The sequence below is a fragment of the Perissodus microlepis genome, chromosome 3 (genome assembly GCF_051167445.1).
Source record: "Perissodus microlepis isolate ML-2025 ecotype Zambia chromosome 3, ASM5116744v1, whole genome shotgun sequence".
Taxonomy (NCBI): domain Eukaryota; kingdom Metazoa; phylum Chordata; class Actinopteri; order Cichliformes; family Cichlidae; genus Perissodus; species Perissodus microlepis.
In genome coordinates this window covers 39,446,406-39,469,107 of record NC_140463.1, presented here as the reverse complement: position 1 = coordinate 39,469,107, position 22,702 = coordinate 39,446,406, and the positions used below count along the sequence as shown (strand labels likewise).

General features: G+C 41.4%; 2 protein-coding genes across 4 annotated transcripts in view; both read right to left on the bottom strand.

Annotated features, from left to right (window-relative positions):
• Positions 1–3,139: 3,139 nt before the first annotated feature.
• LOC146391437 (uncharacterized) lies at positions 3,140–10,419 on the bottom strand. The gene is made up of 12 exons (XM_084924401.1): positions 10,169–10,419; positions 7,263–7,427; positions 6,818–6,931; positions 6,573–6,629; positions 6,432–6,458; positions 6,294–6,314; positions 5,966–6,052; positions 5,838–5,873; positions 4,902–5,000; positions 4,753–4,777; positions 4,581–4,660; positions 3,140–3,879 (listed from the first exon to the last, which is right to left on the bottom strand). Exons 1-12 carry the CDS (start codon positions 10,227–10,229, stop codon positions 3,866–3,868), a joined length of 786 nt encoding a protein of 261 aa, XP_084780527.1. The 5' UTR covers positions 10,230–10,419; the 3' UTR covers positions 3,140–3,865.
• A 2,393-nt stretch (positions 10,420–12,812) lies between these two features.
• The window catches only part of LOC146391436 (protein phosphatase 3 catalytic subunit alpha), a 66,197-nt gene continuing 56,307 nt past the window's right edge, over positions 12,813–22,702 (bottom strand). For 2 of the 3 annotated variants that reach the window (XM_084924398.1, XM_084924400.1), the window contains 4 exons: positions 21,928–22,012; positions 21,535–21,632; positions 18,687–18,716; positions 12,813–14,658 (listed from right to left, as the gene is read on the bottom strand). In XM_084924398.1, the coding sequence (XP_084780524.1) occupies positions 14,456–14,658; positions 18,687–18,716; positions 21,535–21,632; positions 21,928–22,012 (416 nt within the window). In that variant the 3' untranslated portion in view covers positions 12,813–14,455. The remainder of the gene's footprint in view (positions 14,659–18,686; positions 18,717–21,534; positions 21,633–21,927; positions 22,013–22,702) is intronic. The other variant, XM_084924399.1, reaches the window with a different exon arrangement.

Here is a 22,702-nt window from a genome sequence, read left to right as displayed (position 1 = left end):
ATCAGCGGTTTATCTCTCACCACTCACAGTCTCAACAGAGTTTTTCTCCCAGTAACTGGATCTGACCCTCTTACCCCCAGCAGCTCTGCTGGCTAAAGGGTAATGGAATCCAGTGGGCGAGGGAGAGACAGAGAGACCAAGCGTTTTCCACCGGTCACATGGGGGGAACTAGATATGCCCTGGAAAAAAAGTCACATTCTTTAATGTTGCTGCTTTTGTAGATGCAGAAATATACTGACAAGTGTTAGGTAAGCAAGGACTTTGGTAAAGTTCACATGTGTCAAAAACTTGTATGCAGAAAAACACAGGAAGGACAGAAAGAGCTGTCATTATGGAGGCGGTGGTAATGAGGTTTGGTCTGACATTTATGAAAAATATGCAAGGTCGTTAGTAGCTGTCTAAAGGGTGTAAGTGGGTCAGGGGCTCTGAATAAGGAGTACTTGTACTTTAGGTAGATTACAAGTAGAAGTAAAATAATCTCCCAGCTCTTATGCAGCGCCTCTTAACATCATCAGTATTAGGGCACAGTCCAGCACATAAAACTCCGTATCTAATCGTTTCAAAACCAGCAATCAACATTTTACACCCTGCAATTAAAATTTACAAGCAAGAAGAGATTCCTTTGAAGAGATATTTATCCAGGTCATCGAGTAAAGTTTAAAATAATCTAGACACTTCTATATTCTAAAGACTATCATCTCGAGTGTCAGCTGCACGACATATTGAAAATCTGCCATGAAGAGAACACCGTGTGTGATTTATTCCAGACACTGTGTCCGAGACCTGTCCTGCAAAGCTCTGGTTCTTATCTTGCAGGTGTTGTTGTAATTTGCAGCAGTGCGAGTTAGCTGCAGTAGCCCGGGCGAAAATGGAGCAGCAAACTGATTCGTGCAGTGTCTACAACACAACACAGTGTCTACAACACAAGCACAAGGTGCAGTGCGTTTGCACGTCTGCATAAGATCACATCCACTTCTGCTCGTTTTGCTTTGTGCGTCAAACATCTGCTCCACTGAAACAGCTGAGAGCAGGCCCGTAATGTGAGGCACTGCTGCGTTTGACCTTAACCCCCTGTCAGTAAGTCAAGTCAAATCCGAATCCGCTTGATAATTTTTCCCCAACTCCTGTTTCCCTGAATGAAGCAAAAGATGAAACGTGTCGGGTCTCGGGTTACTAATCCATTCTGGTTCAGATGAGCCTTCTCTTATCCCCTTGAGGACACATGGTATGCCAATCTGGGACTCGCCTCCATCCAGTAAAACGTGGCCCTCGTTGCCCCCTCTAGGAAACTGAATAACAAGAAGCTTTTTGCTGAGTTGCATTTCAGGAGAAAGCAGGTTGCATGTGCCGGGGTTCATATCGGTGTGTAGCTGCATTTTGCTGGTTGTACATTTAAAAAAGGACTCTCGCACACACACACACACACACACAGAAAAAAGTTAAACCTATTCTTTAAAGTCTGTGGGTCACGAAGGCTTTTATATGTCGCACAGTGAGCTCAAAATCTCTGTTTTCACAGGCAGCTTGAACAGTTTTAATTAACAAATGAAAAATGTTCTGAAAGGCATCGTTTACATCTCAGCAATATTAAAAAAGTCAACTTTTATCCCCCACTCCATGGTTTTGTAACTTGTTGGCTGGTCATCTGTGAAGCGCTGTGTCCGGGGCTGACACCCATTCAACTATTTCACGGCTTCAAACGATCCGAAATCCAGCAGCTTGGTTTTTAACAGCTGCTAAGAAAAGAAAGCACATCGCTCCCTTCCTAGCTTTTTAAAGGCTTTAGTGGTTTACATTTCTGATCTGCTTGCACTATTCTCTGCCCCAGGTCACTTAGGTCATTATCACAACTGCTCCGTTCAGACTTTTTTATTCATTTCTCGGATTTAAAGCTGTCTGCCCCCAGATTTGGAGGAATCTCCTACTTCAGCTCAGATTGTGTCCCACAGCTGATGTAAATGTAAACTCGACCTTTTCTTAAAAACTTTTACAGCTTTTAACAATCTTTGATGTGTTGATAGTTTATTCATCTGTTTTTGTAATCCTTGCCAGTTACTTCCTCAGGTGCACTGTGTCATTCTAAATGCATCGACTGTAAAGCGCTTTGGGTCGAGTGCTGCTGTTATTAAATGTGCTTTTAAAATAAAATGACTCAACGTTCATGTGGATGTTTCAAATGGCAGTTAAAGAAGGCCTTCTATGCTCATTTCCAACTCCATATTTTTATCCCAGAGTACAGGATTACTTTGACATATTCAGACTCCGATTATCTCCTTTTATTCTGCGAAGCATGCACTTTTAGTTAAGAAGACTTGTGCCTTAAAATGTAAAAAGACAGAAGGATTCAGGTTTGTAACAACAGGAACAAAAGCATGTGGGAGAAAATAAAAGGCAAAGATACATATTGATTATTTAGAGTCAAGAGAGGAGAAGGGGTCGAAAAGGGGTGACAAACACACTGAGCAGGAGAGGGCGAAGAAAGCTCCCCATGATGCCCTGAATGTCACAGCCCCGGCCACAGCTGTTAGCGCATTTTATTTGTGTGTGGAGGGTCTTCTGCCAAACTGCTCGCTGTGTCTTTGATGGAAACGTGCCCACAGTCCAAGCTGTCACCCGGTCTCATTTTACGAAGGCCACGGTCAGACCTAAGAGGGCAGTGTGTGAATCAGAGCAAAATGAAGGTCATGAGAGATTTTATGTTTGATGTTATATCATTTGATGTTATATACTCAAAACACCATCTGGGAGGGAGGCTCTTGAACTTATTTGTTACGCACTGCATGGAAATATGAAGAAGAAGCTGAGAAGTGTGTGTGGTGGGCACACACAGAGAGTTTGACTATCGTTGCTTATATCTCACTACACTGTCAACAACCCCTTTGGAACCTGGCTGCAATAAACAGCAGCCAAAAACATTTCTTTGCTCTTTCATTCTGTAGTTACCTGTTGGCTCCCTCTAGTGGTGAATTACTCAACTCACACCATTGGTGTCCTACAGCTCGCTCACAAAGAACCACAATCAAATACAATAAACCCTGCAGATGTATATATATATATATATATATATATATATATATATACATACATGCATATGAAGATGCATATGTATACGTTAAAAAACAGGGCAGCACAAAAAAGACATTTTCTAGTGATTTATTGAGGAAATTGATGATGACAAATTCCAGCCACAAAGCATAAAGTAGTTCCAGTGTCTATAAATCCAAACAGCCTTTTGCATCTGCTTTAGTTATGTGTGCTTTGGTGCAACATTTGTAGAAGAAAACCCCACAAAAACATTTAACAGACCCTCTGTTGCAGCAAATTCCTATGTGAGCTGAGTTACACGCGCAAACAAGTCGTCCTAACAGCAAATATCTAGCGCACATCAAACAAACCCCAAACCTTCATAATTAGCAAAATGGCTCAAGGCAAGTAAAAAGTAAATGGCAGGTAAGAACGTAACGAAAGGATGATTACAGAGTTATAAAGCGTATGATAAGACTAACGTGAAGGATCTGGGGTCACTACACAGGAAACATGTTTGCGGCAGTAGTTTGCACCGAGTGCAAATAAAGGCTGTATAAATAATAAGTCACCACTGTCATTTAATAGGTGGCGTGTCAGCTTCTTTAGATGAGCTTTGCAGTCCTTACTTTTGAGATCAAGTTCATTTGTTTTAAGATTTATCATCGCAGTCACACGCCCTACTTCATAAAACTGCTCTCTGCATACAGAATCACACTTGAAAGCCTCTTTTATTAAAAAAAAAAAATTAAAATATTTCATTACAGCTTAAAAAAAGGAGACCTAGGATCGAAACAGCTTTCTCAGACCATCAGTGTGTGGGCGACGATGGTGACTCTTCTTATCTGGCTTCAGCTGAAACACACAAAAGAACAGGAGCAATTCATAAAACTGATTTTCCAACCTGAAAAGTCAAAAAGACCGTTAAATTGTGATTTTCATCTTATTGCGTTTGGTGGGAATGCGTTTGCTGTTTTAAAGCTCCGCTCCAGCAGTCTGCAACAAAACAAACCCTTCTTTTTTTTTTCCTCATCAGAATTCCTGAAGCGTTATTCCATTTCCCTGCCAAAGGCATCCAGGCCTGACTGGGAAGGAAGGCACTGCATTCGTTGGCCAGCTTGTGTTTTATAGTAGGTGGGGTGAAGGGGTAACTTAGGGTGTGTGCGCAAACTATGCTTGACATGCGCGCCCGTGGATGTGCTCGTGCCTTTACGCACGCACGCCTCCGTAGCATGTGGGGCCACGCTGACATTTACCCAGCGCACAATAGGTCGCGTCCAAAATAATCTGCGTTTATGTTAGGATGTCCCTATCTTTCAAGCCCTGCTGCTTGTTTGAGGGCGGGGGGCGCGAAATCACAGGAAACACCTTCTGCTGCCCAGCTAAAGCCCCAGAAGCCCCATACAGTACAATGAGGATATTAAAAGCCCAGCACTTCCCTGGGATAATTGAAATTCGGTGTCTGGAGAAACAGTTTCACCAAGTGATGGAAGAATGCGCAAACAGAGGGAAGTCGGGAGGAACCCGCTGCAGGAAATAGAGGGAAGGCGGCTCACCGTTCTCTTCTCTTCCTGATGATTTAACTCCGAGGAGCATGACGCCATCCTTGCTGTTCTCAGCTCTCTGGAAAGATGCGCTGTGAAGGGTTTTAAAGAGATAAATGTTTGGCTTTTCTTCACACACCCTGAAAATGGCATAATCTGTCTGATCTTTTAATATCAAACTCACTTCTCAGTTCCAGTGTCGACGGTTTCTGTTCAGCAGAAGACAACAGAAGGCAATGATAAGCACACATGCTTGTTTGAATTAAAATAATCTTTCAAATCATAAATCCCAGTGTAAGCACTCATACATGGGCGTCCTGGCAGAGCATGTACCTGTGGGGTTGTGGACTTTCTTGGATTTGAATTTGAGGACGATGGCGATAGCAGCTGCGGCCAGGATGGCGGGCAACACAAGCCACCACAGCTTTTTATCTGGGGGAGGGGAACATGAAGGACACGGCCATCAGTATCCATCTGGTGTGACGTGCGTCTTCCACATTTGCGTCTTACCAAAGGGGAGAGCAGTGATGTAGCAGCTGCAGAACCACGCAGTTTGGACTTTCGACCTTTAACGGCCCTTCTACCAGCCCGTGAACATGGACTCTGCATTGCAGTGCAGAGTTTTATCCCCCAAATCATTAAAAAGTAAAAAAAAATATATTTTTTAAGTCTGTCAACATAATATGTGACCTTTTTTAAAACAAGATTTTATTGGATTGGGCTATTTTAAAGGTTTTGGAGCCCCGCTGTGGAATGATTCAGCCCTCTGAGGTGGCACAGTCAGTGGGCTGGGCAAATGGGAATCTCAGTAATTACTGTGTATTTTTTGCCCAGGCATCAGATATATGTAATCAGGAATCCCAAATCGCTTGCAGTGTTGCTGATAGCGTAATCCCCAGTAGGACACTAGTTTTCTGTTTTGATCAGTTTTCCTTTTTTTTTCTTTGCTCTGAAGCTTTTTGTGCTTTCAAGTTCAAGGTTTTTATTTAACAAACGATACTCACAGTCTATGCATTCATCTTCATCTCTAGATGATAATCATATGGAGGACCAGAAGAGCTACATATCAAGATCATTCAGTATGACTCGGTGAAAATGAAATGAATGAATGAATATCTACATTTACTTGTTGCTGGCATTTAATCATATACCATTTATTTAGTGTCTATATTTTTATTGGCAGCTTTGGTCCTCCGTACAGATTCAGCTGTGAGAGGCTGCAGCTGCTGCATCGCTGGTGTGCAAAGTCAGACTGATTAGCTTTGTTACCTGCTGATTTCTCCTCTGTTTGACCCGCCTGAGAACCTTTCAACGACACACATTTTGATTTGATTAAACACGGTTGGGACGTCCATTCATGACCTCACGTTTAGCTCACTGTACACAGGATCACTTACCGGGACTGTTCTCCTGAGCAGTTCTTTTAGTGGGAGGTGATGATGTCCTTGAAGATCTGCTTTGAGAGTCAGTGGTGTTTTGTTGTCCTGTCACATTTAGATTCATTATTTATTTATATATTTCATAAATTAACTTAATTATTATTTTTTTACTCAAAGACGGTTCTGGTTTCAATTATAATGTGTGGAGCTGTTTGGGGATTTCTTTTAGTTTCAACATTTTCAACAAGGAAGTGCTGAAGGATGGTTATCAATAAGAGAAGAGAGCACAGAAGGAAAAAGAAAGAGAGGGAGGCAAACAATCATGTCGATACAAACAGTACTGTACCTGGGGCAGGAGGAGTGTTACCTGTGGACAGTAAAGAGCAGCGTTGTTTCGTTTGAAAAACAAACTGTTTTAGTTGTTTGATGTGTTTTTAATGCTTTAAAAAAAAATCGCATGATCACATTTTATTTTATTGTGTACCTAAGTCCTGGTCAGGATCGGTGTCATCTGTTCAGAAAACAAAGAAAGAAAAAGAAAAACGCTTCAAACATGGTCATCATTTTTGTAACAAGTGAAGAAACCTATGCCTATCACTGAGGAGCTCACACGTGCCACACTTACCTTGACCTGCTCTGCTTTGGCCACCAGAATGCTCACTCTGAGAGACATTAGTGGGGGCTGATGAAAAAGAAAAAAACCTCATGAAATATGTTAAAAGTATCTATGTCAAACTGCCTTCCATATACACTGTTACACTTTATTTCTGAATACAAAATGAAGTTAATTTAAATCGTCTCTGTACTAAAGCACATGTAGAAACCCTTCCAAAAACCACATATGTCATATAAAATTATACAGAGCCTTACTTCCACTGCTTGTCTTGTTCATTGGTTCAGAAGTCAAAGAGTCATTCTGGGCGGATGTGGATGTAGCAGCAGCAGCAGTAGTAGTTAACGTAGTATTGGCTTTAGGCGTGTGTCCTAGAAAACAGAATGCAATGAAGGGTTGTAGGGAAATCTGTTGGACCTTGACAATAAAATAAACAAGCAGTCTTTAGCCCAAACTAGCTTGTTTTTAAAAGCACACCATCTTGTCCTGGTTTTTCCCCTTTACTACAGTATATTATTTATTACCATTAAATCCACCGTATTTTAAATATCTTTAAACTGCATACTGGAGTACTTGTAAGGTCACAAACCGTGCTTCTGCATCTACAGGTGTGTTCTAAAAGTGGTTTTAAGGTGAGCTTTGAGATAATAAAGCAAAGTGAAATGCAAAGAAATTTGGAAGAGGGCTTTAAGACACACTCACCATCCAGAGGAGATGTGGTCGTATCTGTAGGAGGAGAGGGAGGTGCTGCTGTTATTGCCTTTGCTGTTATCGTATTTGTTGTTATTGGTGGAACTGTTGCCGGTCCTGGTACTTTTGTTGGGGTTGGGGTTGTGGTTGAGGTTGAGGTTGGGTTTGGCTCATTGTCTGTGTGGTATGAAGAAATCATGAATGGAAGTTAAGAAAAATGATTTGATTAGGTCCACATAAAAGTCTTTTGGTGGTTATTTAAAGATATTTGTGATTGTGGAGAGGTTACAAGAGAGATTAACACACTTTGTCATCTATCCAGAGAAAATCTACAACCGACACCAGCTCACTGTTGAACTTGTTGCATCTAAAACTCAAAATCTTCAGACAACAGCAATTTGATTTTGTTTGAAAGATTTATTCTCGGCATTTTAGCCTTTATTTTCATAGGACAGTTCGGAGAGTAGACAGGAAGCATGGAAGAGAGTAGGGGGGCAGACTCCAACCAGGGGACCTGCAAAACCTTCACTGCTGCCACACTTGGTTAAGTAGCTAGCAGTCCAATCTGCCTCGGGAACCAGTTTGAGTAGGGAATTTGAAGGATTATCTAAATTCAATTAAATTTTAATACCACTAAACCAAAAACTACACAGAGAGAATCAGAAGTCTAAATCTATTTTTTTTCTTTAAAAGTTTGCTGATTGCTGTTATATTTCTATCATGAGATCTGCTGTTTGGAAATTTTTCCAGATGTCAGTTTGGGATTCTTTGACTGCATGTCTGTCTTGTAATGTCCCTGAGTGCCTTCTTTGGTTGGATTGTTCTCTGCGATCTAGATTTCAGGTATTTCTGCATCCGCTGGAAGTTATGTCTATCTTTTATGTACAGTCTTTGGTTTCACCATCAGGCTCTCACTCGTCACATCAGGGTATGAAACAGTAAGATGGCTCCAGCAGAAATGCTCAGCTTGAGGTTTCACAGCAGGATTTTACTGACCAACGGGTGGTGCAGCAGTGGCTACAGCTTATATTGTCCACCTGTATGGTCTCCATTGGAGATTTTGGGTTGTGGTTGCTTTGGTAACCCTGCATTTCTCATAATTACTCATGGGAATGGAATTCTTTGGCTCCATCTGAAGTCGCTTCCGTCACTTCCTCGATCGGAAGTGACGGAAGTGATGGTATTCTTTGTCTCTGCTGAACACCGTGTCGCCAACGAGGATTTCACTTGTCATCGTTACAAGTCACAAAACTTAAGTAACATGTTGCTGCTCTTTTCCAATGTGCACAAACCTTTTTAAAAATACTCAACCGAGAAAGGAAATGGTTGATATTTCTTTTTTGTTATTACAGTAAGTTATTAGTTGTGCTATACTTGTGTATCCTTGGTTGAAACTGTAAAGATATTTATGCCCAGTTTTGCTCACTGAGTCACAGGCTTGCTTTACGAGCTCTGACCGCCATCCTGCATCATGACTGTTTGGCGCTACTTTAAAGGCTAGCTTCTGAGACGACCGAGGGTCAAACGTGTCAGACAGGGGGTGAAAAGTCTAGATAGAGAAGGAGATTACGGCATGTCGAGGTGGATATCCTCTGCCCCAAGTGTCGCAGCAGTGTGAAGCTGCATCCTGTCCCAGACATATACAATTGTTGCTCCCTGACCCGTGTTAAGCTTCCTGCTGTCAATCGCGATTTCATTCAGTGCATTTCACTGCAGTCCGGCTGCTTGATGGCTAACAGGACGTTTCTGCTCTGACCGCACAAAGATCAGACTGTTTTTCATGAATCTGGTCAGGAAGGAAAATCAAGTCTCCCTGCCAGACGTAACTCTAAAGTATTTAAGGCAAGTCTCAAGTCAGGTCTTTGAGTCGTTAAAGGAAGAGTACGAGGCGAGTCTTCGGTATGTTGGATCATTCAGAGAGTTGTTTAAGTTCGTGCTAGTAAATCAAGGTAAAGTTAAATGTTAAGTATGTGTAAATTGTTTGCGACGCATCGTGGCCTTTTCAGTCCTTTAATCACGTAAACAAATCCAAGTCAAGCCTCAAGTATTTCAAAGCAAGTTTAAAGATCAAAAGCTAAAGATTTGCCAGCATCAGAGAGTTTCGGATCCTACCAGGCCCACACTTCATTACTTTTCCTTATGTGTCGCGGAACAAAATCTCACACAGATAATTCTAATGGCCCAGGCGTGGGCGTTTCCTCCAGCTTGTTTACCGCTTAAACCTTGGAAGAAGATTGGCTGTCACCTGGGATCTGTTAGGCTCAGGACAATAATCTGCTGTCTCTGTGATAGAGGGGGCGGTTTGGTTCTCACTGCCTATCTGCTGCTAGATCACCTATCTGCTCGGCACAGACAAGATTTTAAGTTCTTTTGTTTCTGCACAAGGAAAAAAAAACAACAAGTCAGTAGCCATGTGGCACTCTGGTGCTTTTCATGCCAGAGGTTCTGACTTGTATCTAACATCTGTTCACTCGCAAAAATCAGAAACAAATTGTCAGACTTGTTAGTTTGAAGGTCTCCGTTAAGATTTGGAGGCATAGAAACACAATCACATAAAAATGTGCTCCAAGTTTATCCCCCTTGGATAAGCAAAAATAGTCTGAGTAGATGTCCTTAAAGTAACGTAAATGACTTTTGACCATCGCTGTGATCTTTATCATTGCACACACCAAGGGGGAAACGCATGGGTTAAAGGGAAGCACCATTAACCAGTGCTCAAACCAAAACAGAACACAACTATGGAGGCGGTCATCTTGATAGAAAGCCTACTACGTTTAGTTTTCCTATAAATCAGTGAAGGCGGCCATTCTACAGAATCCTCCCCACACAGAAACAAGGTTGTTGCTAACTATTAAAGAGTGCTGAAGACTTCTATCAGCATGCGATCAAGCTGTAGCCATTGTGAATGATCGCCCTACCTTGTGTGAAGACATGGGCAGATGCTAGAAGCAGGACAGCAAAAACCCTGACGGACTTCATGGCGATTCTGCAGCTGTGAACTCCTTAAACGTCTCCCTTCGAGTGGCCTGTGTGAAAGGTGTCCAAGCCTGGGTGCTCCGCTGCTGATGCTTATTTTGGCACTTCCTTTAGATAGAGAAGGGGAGGAAATACACTGGCTTCCCTTCCTGACGTAAACTGGGTGGATGTAGAGACTAACACAAGGCAGGCACTTGGCTCGATTCTGGGTCTATTTAACAATCATGTCAGTTTTGTATAATGTGGTGGAACCCAAAGGCAACTCCCATTGCTTATTTTTTCCTGCTCTGACACCACTTAACGAGGGTGAAGGAGATTGGAGAGACCTCATGGAGAGTGAACGGAGCAGAATCGGACAAAACAGATGAGATTAGATCTTTAAAAAAGTAGTTACACTGAGCCAGAGCTGTGCGTAAGTGAAGTAACTGTGGTAAATTTTGATAGGGGTGACATTGCAAGCCTTAATCCATTGGAAACCATTAACATACTACACAGTTCGGTCATCACGCACACACATAAACTGAGAGATAGAATCAGATTGGTAAATAATGACTGGAACTGATGACAAAGACCTGACAGCCCAGGGGAGCTGCTGAGATGCCAGCCATTCTCCACTGTTTGTTAAACAATGTCTTCAAAAACCTGTTGTCCAGGCGTGTTGGTGGTAACACACACTCGCACATCGACCGATGCATAAAGTCAAGACAGCTTATTTTTTGCAAAAGCATCACAAAATTAGTTTGGCTTTTTATACAGAGTGAGGTTATAATCAAAGATGAAATAAGTTCTTCACTTTTGAACACTGCCCGTTTTTACTTGAAACGTTTTATATTGTTTATATTTTATATTGTTTCCTACCCTACCCCCCCCCCCCCACCAACCCCACCCCCAACAAAACCAAACTGCTGTTTTTTGGGCCCTCCCAAAAAACAGGATGCCAGAGTTTACTTCCTTTCATTTAAACATTGTGTTTAAATGAGAGGAGGTCCAAAAGAAAGACACTTGAGATACGCACACGAGAAGTGGACTTCTTAGCTAAAATATAGAATGACTTAAATGTTTAACTAATTAGAAATTGTTTTTTTTCCACTGACAATAAAATAGAAATAGCTGTAACATATTTTCCCAACACATTTTCAGAAAGCCTGACATTTCCAAAATTAAATGTAAACTTCAACTGCAACCTAATGTACATGCACACGCCGATCACTTCATTCGGTACACCTATTCAGTTCCTCGTCAATACAAATGTGTAATCAGCCAATCACGTGGCAGCAGCTCAGTGCCTTTAGACCTGTTGACATGCTCACAATGACTCACTGGACTTCAAATCAATCATCAGAATGAGGAACAAAAGTGATTGAAGTGTTTGTTTAATTTAATGTGTTTGTCCTTGGCAGGCTGGTTGGTATGAGTAAGGAAAGTGGCCTAAAAAGAGAAAATATGCAGTTAGCAGTTGGGTGGAGATATCTTGTTGACTCCAGAGGTCAGAGGGGAATGACCAGGCTTCTTCTAGCTGACAGGAAGGCAGCACTATTGCCAATATATAACCACTTGTTACAAGAAAGGTATGCAGAACATCACTCCCATCAGCTAAGAACTGCTACTGCAAAGTGTCGTCTCGAGCTCATGCTGCATTTGGATGCAAGGATCAGAATTTGGCATAAACAGTATAAAAGCATGGCTCCATCCTGACTTGTATGAGCAGTTCAGGTTGCTGGTGGTGTAATGTGTTTGAGGTATTGACTTTGGGCCCCTTTGTATCAATTCCCTCATTGTTTAAAAGTCACAAGCCTACCTGTTGCTTACCATGTCGATCTCTTTAATTAAAGCGCACCCATCCTTTGACGGCTGCCTTCTCAGGTCATCTCAAACTTCTTTTGAACGTGACAGTGAGTTCGTTCTACTCGAATGGCCTCCAGTCACCAGATCTCAATCCAGAAGAGCACCTCTGAGATGTGGCGCAAACCAGAGTCGCATCATGGATGTGCAGCCATGCTGTCACATCAATCTGAGGAATGTTTTCAACACCTCAGGGTCCAACTCGGGCATAGCTAATAAAGTGGCAGTTGCATGTATTTAAAAAAGAAACAAGGCTGCAGATCCCTGTTCTCACAAACAAGTGTGATTATGCACAGCGATTATGTTTGAGCTTAGCCTCCCGAGTTTAATCAAAGAAGTCACTGAGGTTGATAAAGAGGAAACACCTTTGCTGAGGAACTGCCAAGTAGCAATTTCCTATTTACATACTGCAGCGCTTTGAGCCAAGCTGCGTTTGACTGGAGCTGTAGAGGAGAATCACACTGAACTCATATGAAACCATATATGACGATGACTTCTATCGGTTTTCAGGCGCTTTTCCTTTCCTGAACTCTGAGCTGCAAATTAAATACCACACCTCTACCGTCTTTGGTTTCCTCACAGGTTTAAATTACACAGAACATGAGTGGGCTTCCTGTAATCTCTCTGCAAAACACACCCCTGATCACACCGCATTTTAAACCCACTGCGGGACGACTTGCAGGCCGACCTGCGGTCTCACGCACACATTCACCACACACACAGGAGATTCAGGTTCATTTCAAGTTGAAATTCATGCACATTTTTATTGAACAGTTATATAAAATACTTTTCATAGTTGCAAGTGCATGCCTCATCTGCCAACAGTTTTGAAGTTAAATTACAAAAGCAAGGCTTCATGTCGTGTAGTGAATTACTTGGGCACTTAAAGCAGTTCTTAAAAAAGATCTAAGTTTTTTTTTCCTCGTTTCATCTTAAAGTATTGAGCAGTATCAAACCTGTAACTGATATACAAAGCAGAGGTCCAAATAATAGTCATAATAATAATAATCAAATTACACTTTCTGTGGCACATTTACAAAAACAAAACAAAACCGATTCACCTGTTATATGACACAAACAGCTAATCATGCATTTTGGAGTTCCACATGTAACCACACACCTCACAAGAATTGTCAAACATGCTTAATTGGACTGTGTGCACTTACAAGCGCAGGTTAAAAATTTCATTTCTCATCCATCATAGATAATTAAATGCTTCAATTACAAAAAAAGAAGGCATAGCGCATCATGGTGTTAATTGAAAGTATGCAGTTATACGTTTCCAGTATATGTTCACTAAAGCGCAATATATTTCAAAACAGGCCTCCACAGCCAAAGTTTTCAGATGTTCTATTTCCTTTTGTTTGATTTTTTTTTTTATAAAACATGCATAGGCAGACACTTTATTGTATTCTTTTTTCCTTTTCGTTTTTACACAATATAGTTTCTCTATTTTTACTTTGTTCGCAATACTTAAAAAGAGAAAAAAAAAATAACACTCATTTCCAGCAAGCCACAATAAATCTACCCTCCCCCCCTCCCCCCTTCCAAAAGAGACAAAAAATAAACATATCTGCAAATGATAGATAGGTTAAGTGTAAATTCCAGTTATGAAACTCAAGAAAATAGGTATTCATTACTGAGTTATTTAGCCATTATACAGAAAAATCAGGTCAAAGCACACACCAAAAGAACCTGAGGTAAGCATAATATGTACAAAACCATAAAACGTTCCATTATTTGGCATTTCCACAACATTGCAACATTCTTTTTTTTTTTTTTTTAAGACTGCCTAATTAATTTTCAGAGCTATTTTATAAGAGTAGCAAAACAAAAAGTTATCAATAAATAGTCCTTATTTAGTTTGTACACCCTTATATGTTAAAAACATTATCTCATGTTCTGTCCTTTTTAGTGCTGTATTTTTGTAAACGTACGATAGTTAGTAAGAAGTTAAACGACTTTCCGTTTCGGTGTAAATGAGCAAGGGTCTTTCAAGAAAGAAAAAAAAAGAAAAACAAGAAACTGAATCACCTTTAAGAGCTCTCTCTCTCTTTCTCTCCCCCATCGTTCTCTACCTCTCTGACATACTGTGGTGTGGAGGTGAATCAAGCGCGGTTACGGCCTGACCCTTCAGAAATGTGACCTGGCAATAACTTAGCAGATTTGACTATGAACTAATATTTTGAAGGCATATCCAAAGACTAGCAAGTGAGATGTCCCCCCGTTATGAGCCATAGATGCCTCCCCCCTCCACATTCCAACACTCCTTCTCCTCCTCCATCCCACACCTTCACCCTCTGCCCCTTTTCTGTGGTGGCGGGTCGCGATGAGGCTGGGGGGCGAGGCAGCCCCGTCGGCCAAGGTGGCGCCTTGCTGCTGGGCCTTCACTGGATGTTGCTGCCGCTGCTGGTGCTCCCCTTGGCGTCTGTGCCGTTGGTCTCCGAGGACAGGGCCTTGTTGAGAGAGTTGAGGCTGGCGTCAGAAGGCAGGGCGTCTCGCCGCGGAGGCATCCTCTCGTTGATGCGGTCCAGGCCCTTGGCCTCTTCGAAGCTAGTGATCTTGTGCTGAGGCGAGAAGCCTTTGATTGCTGTTGAGATGCAGGAAATAAGGGTAGGGAGGAGGGGGGGAAGAGAGTTAGGAGTGACTTTATATGGTATAGAGTTTAAATGATTAAAAGAATGGGGGTGGAAGGGGGGGGGGGGTCACGCTCACATTCACCCGTGAATCACCAAATTTGATTATATTTGCTTTGCTCTTGAAATTGTGAGAAAAAAAAATAGTTTTACTGAGAAAATGACAACAGAGACTGCACCTGATCACCTGATGAGCTGCTGGCTAGTTCAGTTACATTTAATCCATGAAAACTGAATATCTAAAGGCGATCTCTGATATGATAAGTGCATGGCGTCGATCTCTCCAGACACACTTGTAGGTTTGGAAAACAGACATACTTGCTTTCTTGGGTGGGGTCACATGAGAAGATTTTTTTTTAAAAAAAATCCTACCCATTAAATCTGGTTAGCTTAGCTTAGTAACAAGAAACAACGTTTCTTTTGGCTGCTACCTTGTTTGCAAAGTGTCAATATCCTCACATTTCTATCCAAGCTGTCCTTTTTGATACAACTCTTCAAGGGATTTGATAATCTCCTCCTGACTAGAACCATGCATCTTTTGCATGTTTGGCAAATGTGTTAACCACTACACTATGGAGCAACCAAACAAGGATGAATGAGGCTAACACAAAAAAATCAAACCGACTGTAAAGCGTTAAACTTCCGCCCCTTGAGCGTGGAACCAAAAGCGAGGCAATCAAAGGAGACTACCAAAGGAATGTTTACAGGCTAGTACAAAATATTGTTTTTTTGGTTTCTATTGATAATTTCAATGAGTTATAAGTGGATACCAGGCAGGTCAAAGCCATTATATTTAGGAGTTTGTGCACATTAGTGCTTTGCTGGGTGTTAAGCTGAAGCAGCAAGCTGTGACTGAGAATCACGAGTGTTATGAATCTTCTCTTGTAACTCCACCCAGGAAATAAAAAATTCTAAAAGTTGAACTTTCTTTGGGTTGAAGATGAATGAAGTGAGAAGAATCTTTGCTATTCATGAGGCCAGACAAAGTCTTCAACCACTGTTACTTGTTTGTGTTTTTCATGGAAAACAGTATTTGTCGTGCAGCATTTTAAACGATTAATGGTTTAATAAGGCATAAACGCAATATGAAAGTATTTAAGCAATTTGATAATGTGACAACACACGGATATAACTTATGTGATAATGCCGCTTGACAGATGAAACGATTACATATTCCTTCTAACTCTACAAAGGGCACTTCCTGACATCAGGGTCGACAGGTTTTCACTGTGCCAACAATATCCGTGATAGCAGACCATCTCGTGGCCATCTTGTCATGCTTTTTTGCGCATGTTAAAAGTTAAGAATGTGACCGATATTAACCAAAATCTCTACGCAGCCGTATCGCGGAACACCTGAAGACCCCAAACATCCAGGTCACCCCATCACAACACAGCTTTTGTAACGACAAAAAAGGGAAGGGGGAGAAATGATCAAAGAGACAAGAAAAGAATAAAGGGAGGAGAAAAAGAAACACTAGAGTGGAGCCCACTGAGACATTCACTTCCACAAAATAGAAACCACGTTGAGACTGAGCTCACGTACAAAGACACTATCAAAGGAACTTGGGGTGCTAACGACTTGTTTAGTCTGCTTGAAGCATGCAGCAATTGAAGGTTGACTGGAGGTTATGATGGGTGGAAGTCGCAATATGATACAAAACTGAGTGAACTAAACTGAATAATGGAGATAAAACCCTTTAAATATGCAAAGAAACACCAATGAAATGAATAAAACCAGCACTTCAAGGCTGTTTCATTCAAGTCGATGGATACTTTAAGTATTACAAGAACGAATCGTTCCAATATTCAGCTTGAGTTCTATTTCAGCACTTTTTAAAAAACATTTTGTTACTTCCACCTTTCATACAGACTGAGGGTGATTAATACTATGGTTGTAAATAAGAAAACCCTTCTTACTAGAATGGGGGTGTGACAAGGGGAGGAGGGGATTTGATTTAAGAGGACAAATTGGGGATTGTGGAGAGGACGGTGTGATGGGTAGCGTAGTTGCTGTGTTGCTGCATAGCACAGGTCAGACACAGGTTATTAGCAGCTCAGAGGAAAGAACACGACACAGCAGGGCCACAGAGGATCCACATGGAGAGAGAAGCAGAGAAGAGTCTGGACACTACAATGGACTGTCCTCTATGGGGCTAAAGAGGAAGTACTGGACAATTTCAATGTAAATAGCAGCCGGCATACTACTATTTAGCTCGCAGTTGAGGTTGTTCTTGCGCCAAAGGCGATGCAAGTAAAGCAGATTTTAGGGAGCGTCCAATTTGGATTTCAAAGCCTCCTGTGGAGCGTCTACCAATTCAGATTCAGCTCTAAGGAAGGTGTTACATAAATAAAACAGCAACAACAATGCACAACTGCTTCAGCTGTTTCAAAGGGGAAAACCATCAAGAGCTTTCATAGCAAGACTTCATTGTATTGTGTGAGGGCAGAGCAGAGGGGGAGCGTGCTGTCTACTATGATAAGAGCATTGCATTAATCATTTAAACTATGATGAGTGATTTCATTGAAGTACCTTCCTCTGGAAAAGTTCATTCAATCCCCAGATAAGAGAACAAGTGCAGTTTACCACATAAAGTATTACCCTCGGTAACATTAGGAATATATTCCATTAGGAAATAAAGTGTTACTTCAAAATGATATTCAATATCCTGTCAAGGTGAACTCTACCGATAACTCTACAGGACCTACTTCCTCTTTGAGGTCGTGAAAACCTTAATCAGGAAGGTGGGGTTAGAACACTTTGGGTTATTTTTCACTTACATGGTGCCTTATCTAGATCTGCTGCACACATTTGCTGTGGAAAAATACTGGTACCAGTACCACAACATTAGCACCTGTGCTTTTGGGAAAGGCCAAATTCAGAACCGGTGATGGCGATATAACCTTTGTGCTTCTCCTATTGGTCTGAAGTAGTTAAGGCTTCTTTAGGAAAAGTTCATGCCATCTAATACCGTGCAAAAGTCTTGATTTACCGCTTCTTTGTCCAGTTTTATCAATTTTTTAAGGGCAAACCATGTGAGAGATACCAAGTTGTTTGGATAAGAGCTCTGAAACTCATCTCGTGTGTTTCTGTGATAAGCTGCTAGTAACAACGTGCCTAAAGATACAATTTAAAATAGGCTTTTAAATAAGTTGTCTGTTATGTGTAGACACAACACTGGTTCATCCCTTTGTCGGGTGTCTTTTTACACTTGAAAGATTCATAGCTCAGCGGTACTAATTCTAAAAATGGAGTGCCTGGAAAAGTATTGCTCCAGACCACCTTAAAAATTGCAACATAGTCTGGCTCCTTGCGATACAAAAACAATATAAAATGGGCCACGGCTCAAGACCTTTGCACAATACTGCACTTTTCAACAGTAATCAAGAAGCAGCTTCCTATGAATAAAAAAATGAAGGATTTTATTGGCTTGTGTGCATCACATAACCCCTCAAAATTTTAGGTTTTCAGGACCTTTAAGGATGCTGGTCCAGTCTATCCCTCTGGATAGGCTGAAGGCTTGGTAAAGCTGCCAGATAACCTGATGATACCCACCTCCTACATTATATACGTGTGAATGTGCATTTTCTCTTTATCTTGATGTTTCATGCAGATTATTTTAACTTCTAACAGAGAAGATCCTTAACGAAGGAGTTTTTGTGGATGAACGATTGTGGCCTACACTAGCGCTGATTTCCGAGGAAGACCGCGAGTGGTAATTTGCTTTGCACTCACTCAAAATCACAGATGACCTTTGTGATTATAAAATCTGTGCTATGAAAGACATTCCCCTTTCAAACATGTGACCACAGGATTTCCTAATTTACTTACTTCTTTTTCTCCGTTAATACTATGCCACAATTTGTTAGCCCAAACACCCAACACACTCTATTCAAGCACCAGCGAGATGGATGAAAACCCAGCACAGCCCCCTGTCTATTGCCATGAGAAGCAACAGAAGAGGGCAGCCAGACCCATTTACCTTCGTCAGCCTCAATAGCTTCAATAGTAGCTGAAGAGAAGAAGAGGGAGGTTGCAAAATGAATGAGAGAAGTGAGCAGGAGAGTTCATTTTGTCCCAGGAACAAGTCAATGAGCAGCAAAGACAGCCAATGCCGACAACACAGGTTAAAAATCATCTCCACATTTTATGACAGAGGACATGTGGATGTTAGCAAACAGGGGAAACGGTGAAAGAGGGGGGAGGAGGGGAGAGGATGAGCCTTAGTTCCAGATCTGTAAAGGGAAGGCGATACACGTATGTAGCAGCAAACCTCATGGAGAGGATTGCATGTTTGAGGTACTTTGAATGTGTTTGACAGAAGGTCTGAATGTGCGACAGATAAAATGGAAACTGCAAGAATGAACATCGACAGCAATTTTAGCAAGTTGCAGATGCATTAGGTGTTCCTGTTACGCAAAGAAAAGAGTACATTTCGAAACGAGACAAATGGAAAACAGAGAGAGGACTTAAGTGCGCGTGCAGGTGTGACCTTTCTGGCCGTGACTGAACTGTTAATGTAAAGCTCGAAGTACAACAGAAACATGGAGCGTCGTTAGCGCTGTGTTGTGTGCAACATGAAGTAGCATCTGCAGCTGCGGGATTAGCATCTTTTGATATTAAATATCAAAAGTGCTGGCTTACTTCTGCGACGCGTGAGGGGAGGAAACCTTTCAGCCACTTACCAATCAATTACAGTCATCCTCGAGATAATAAGTGAACACACGATAAAACTTTGCAGAGTCAACTTTAACAAAGATGGGGGGTGGGGCGAGGGTGACAACAAAGTAATGACTAAATTCTACTAAAGACTACATACTTAAAAAAAGGGCACAATAGCATGAGACTTTAAAGAGTATGACTGATGGAGTCAACATTAGAGTAGAAGCACACTGATGTGCTAAGGGCAGCAGTGTGATTCTACCAATGTCGTAACAGGAATCTCTGAACATCGCTCTACCTTCACCGCAGTTCTCTTTAGTGTCAGCTGCTTCAAAAACAAATCCCTCTGAACTTATATACTGTATACACTAATCCTTAAGAGCACTATTGTCATGTAGGCCATCGGCAGAAACACCTGTTTGAAACTTAAAGGGGACCCATGATGCTTTCCCTTGTTTTCCAATGCTGGACGGGCATATCAGACATGGTCAAAGTTCCAAATAATGAGGTCAGAGTCAGATATTCCCCCGGCTGATAACACAGAAGCCCCACCCACCTGCTATTCAAGCAGCTCTTTTCAGACAGGGCATGTGCTAATGGGCAGCAACACGGCCCAGCATAAGATAAATGATGATTAAAATGAATCACGCAGAGCTACTTTAGTTGATTCCCAGAAAAACCCCCCTGAAAAAACCCATGATATTGGAAATGAGCATGATAGGTCCACTTTAATGTTGGTTTAAAAGCTCAGTAGAGATGCTGAAAATGACTGTGAAAGAATGCTATGCTTTCAGGATAATTGCATCCTTCCTAACAGAGATATGCAAAACTGACAGCTTTAGTCAGAGGCTCTTTGATTTCTGACAGACTCACGTCTAAGGACACGTGCGCACTAAGTTGATCAAGACGGTGTTATGTAATATGTTCAAGTGGTTCTTTAGTAAAGTCTTCCACGATTTCAATAAGATTTTATACATTAGAAACGAAAAGGGGTGTTATTAAGCAATAAAACACAATCTTACTGAGATCCATAGACCTGCACGACTGCTGCTACAGCCGTACCTTAGTGTGGTATGACCAGTAGCTAAGTAGGTAATGCTACACGAGGACCAAACAAACAGTTTGATGATTAAGTGTGCTAAAGTACTGTACACCATACTGTACAGCATGATTAAACATTTATTATTATCATCATCATCATTATGTAAAGGTTACTAACACTATGCTACATATGTTTTTGTGTATTCAGGAAAGTGCTAGCTGATGTAGGGTGAGAACCTGTGCGAGGAGAGGGAAGTCTACCGGATTTCTGCTTTACTTGGTGAATGACAAGGCAGATGGCAGCTATCCCTTTTTCTACACTTATTAGTGTCGATACAGTTTTATCCCTTGATTCACAGAGACCTGAGTCTATTCTGACAGAGCACTGCTGAGATTCTCTGCTAGCGCTCAGATCTGATCAGCGCTGTAAACGTTTGTATCCAATTAAAGCGTGCGTAAAGGTGATTCCAAAAAAGCCTTCATCTCCTTGCTGCGGCAGCTTGCCAAACTCATTGAGGGAGCATTTGAAATTTCACATGAGAAAGAGTGAACTGAACTCTTATCTTTTCCCACAAAGAAAAAAATAACAACACACAATGGAATACTTGCACAATTGATTATACCTGCAGTTTCTAGGGAGAAAGGAGAAAGAAAAAGATACAGGTAATATTTGAGATAAACCCAGTGGAATACAGTGAAAGAAAAGGATGGGAAGAGAGCGTATTAATGCCAGATCAGAGGGGACACATGGACACAAAAAAATTTAAAAAATAAATAAAAATCTGCTGAATGTGTTTGTCATTGTTTAGGGAGAGGGGAATATCTAATTTGTGCAGAAAAACTAAGACAATGAACTCCAGCTATGTTGATAAAAACTACAAGGAGCAACTGTTGCTGTTTAGTAACAATTAAACTAAACAAAAAAAGACTGACACTCTCAGAAACATCTAACTATGCTAACATTTTGAAATTCCAGTACAGTTAATGAGGAGAAAAGTGAAGGAGTCTGTATTTGCAGTATTCTGTAAACACTAAGCTTGCACTTTTTCTTCTGTTCTGCTGTGTAAGGGGAAAACGTGTTGGTGTGAGAATCCACTGGTGGTGGGGGGTCTCTGTGACACACTTACCATTCTGCAGCTTCTCTTTGCCTCCGGACAGCACTCCGCTTGGTAGCATGCCTGTGGGCGTCAGACCCTTCAGCGTCAGCACGCTCTCACTCTCCTCTCTGAAGTATTAACCGAGCAACATTTTATTTATTTACACAGTAGAGCTGATTTTATTTATTTAGAAAAACATCCAAAATATGGGTTTTGGGCAGTCACATAACTACATAACCATGTTACTAAGTTAGCAACAAAAACAAAACAAAACAAAAAAAGTCAGAAATCAATTGTAACATGAAATATTAAGGTAACATATTTATTACTTTAATAAGTTATTAATAATATGTTCAAGCGCAGATCTCTAAGGCTGTGTAAATGGAGCTTAACGCAACAACAACACTGGTTTTATGTGTTTACCTGAGCACAGAGAATACCCTGGCCATCTTCCCAATGGCACGGATCTTGTTGCGGATGACCTCCTTACGTGCAGAAGCTGTGGCACCTGCATTGAGAAAGTGCAAAAAGTCTTACAACCCGTAACTCATCTGAACTCAACCACGTCCTGTGGAAGTCGAGCGTACAATGCACCGCATAGTCTATGTGCTGTTTGTTTCAATCCCCCAAATCCTCGTTAAAAGACCATCGAATTCAGTGAGTCTACTCAAAACAGAGCATGTCTCTTGGACTATTAGTTTATCCAGCAGTGCAGGAGACGAATACAATGCAAACACATTGTTATTGGAGTCTTAAGTTCGGTTTACAGAAAATGGTTTGCATCTATAAACACATCACATCATCTGAGGAATTCTCAGCATTCAGTGCATTCATGCTGCGGCTGTGTTACGTACTGTGAGCTGCAGTCCCTTTGACTCTCACAGATTATTTTGCCCAGAGAGCACTTAAGCCTTTTTAAAACAAGCCACTGTTCTCCATCACTGAATGGCTCTGACCTTGTCCAAAGTGTTTTCAGCATGTTTCGATAAGCACGCTCTTTAAATTTTCCTGTGCTGTGTTTTAGCGGTGGAGACTAACGGGATTTTTCCTGGACTGGAAACTTTGTTTTAAAGAGATCCCCTATTGCAAAATAACAGTTTCAAGGTCCCAAAGGCCCAGTTTGGAAAATGTACGAGGGACAGAAATGAAGTCGATGCATGGAGTAAAGCTGGGTAAGGGACACAGCTGACAGTGTGAG

Bases quoted from the DNA above. Each gene is read 5' to 3' on its own strand.
- LOC146391437 (XM_084924401.1), bottom strand. From the start codon at position 10,229: ATGAAGTCCGTCAGGGTTTTTGCTGTCCTGCTTCTAGCATCTGCCCAT. The intron at 7,428-10,168 runs GTAGGGCGATCA...CATACCACACAG, and splicing joins TGCCCATGTCTTCACACAAG to ACAATGAGCCAAACCCAACC. The intron at 6,932-7,262 runs GTGAGTGTGTCT...TCTGTTTTCTAG, and splicing joins GACCACATCTCCTCTGGATG to GACACACGCCTAAAGCCAAT.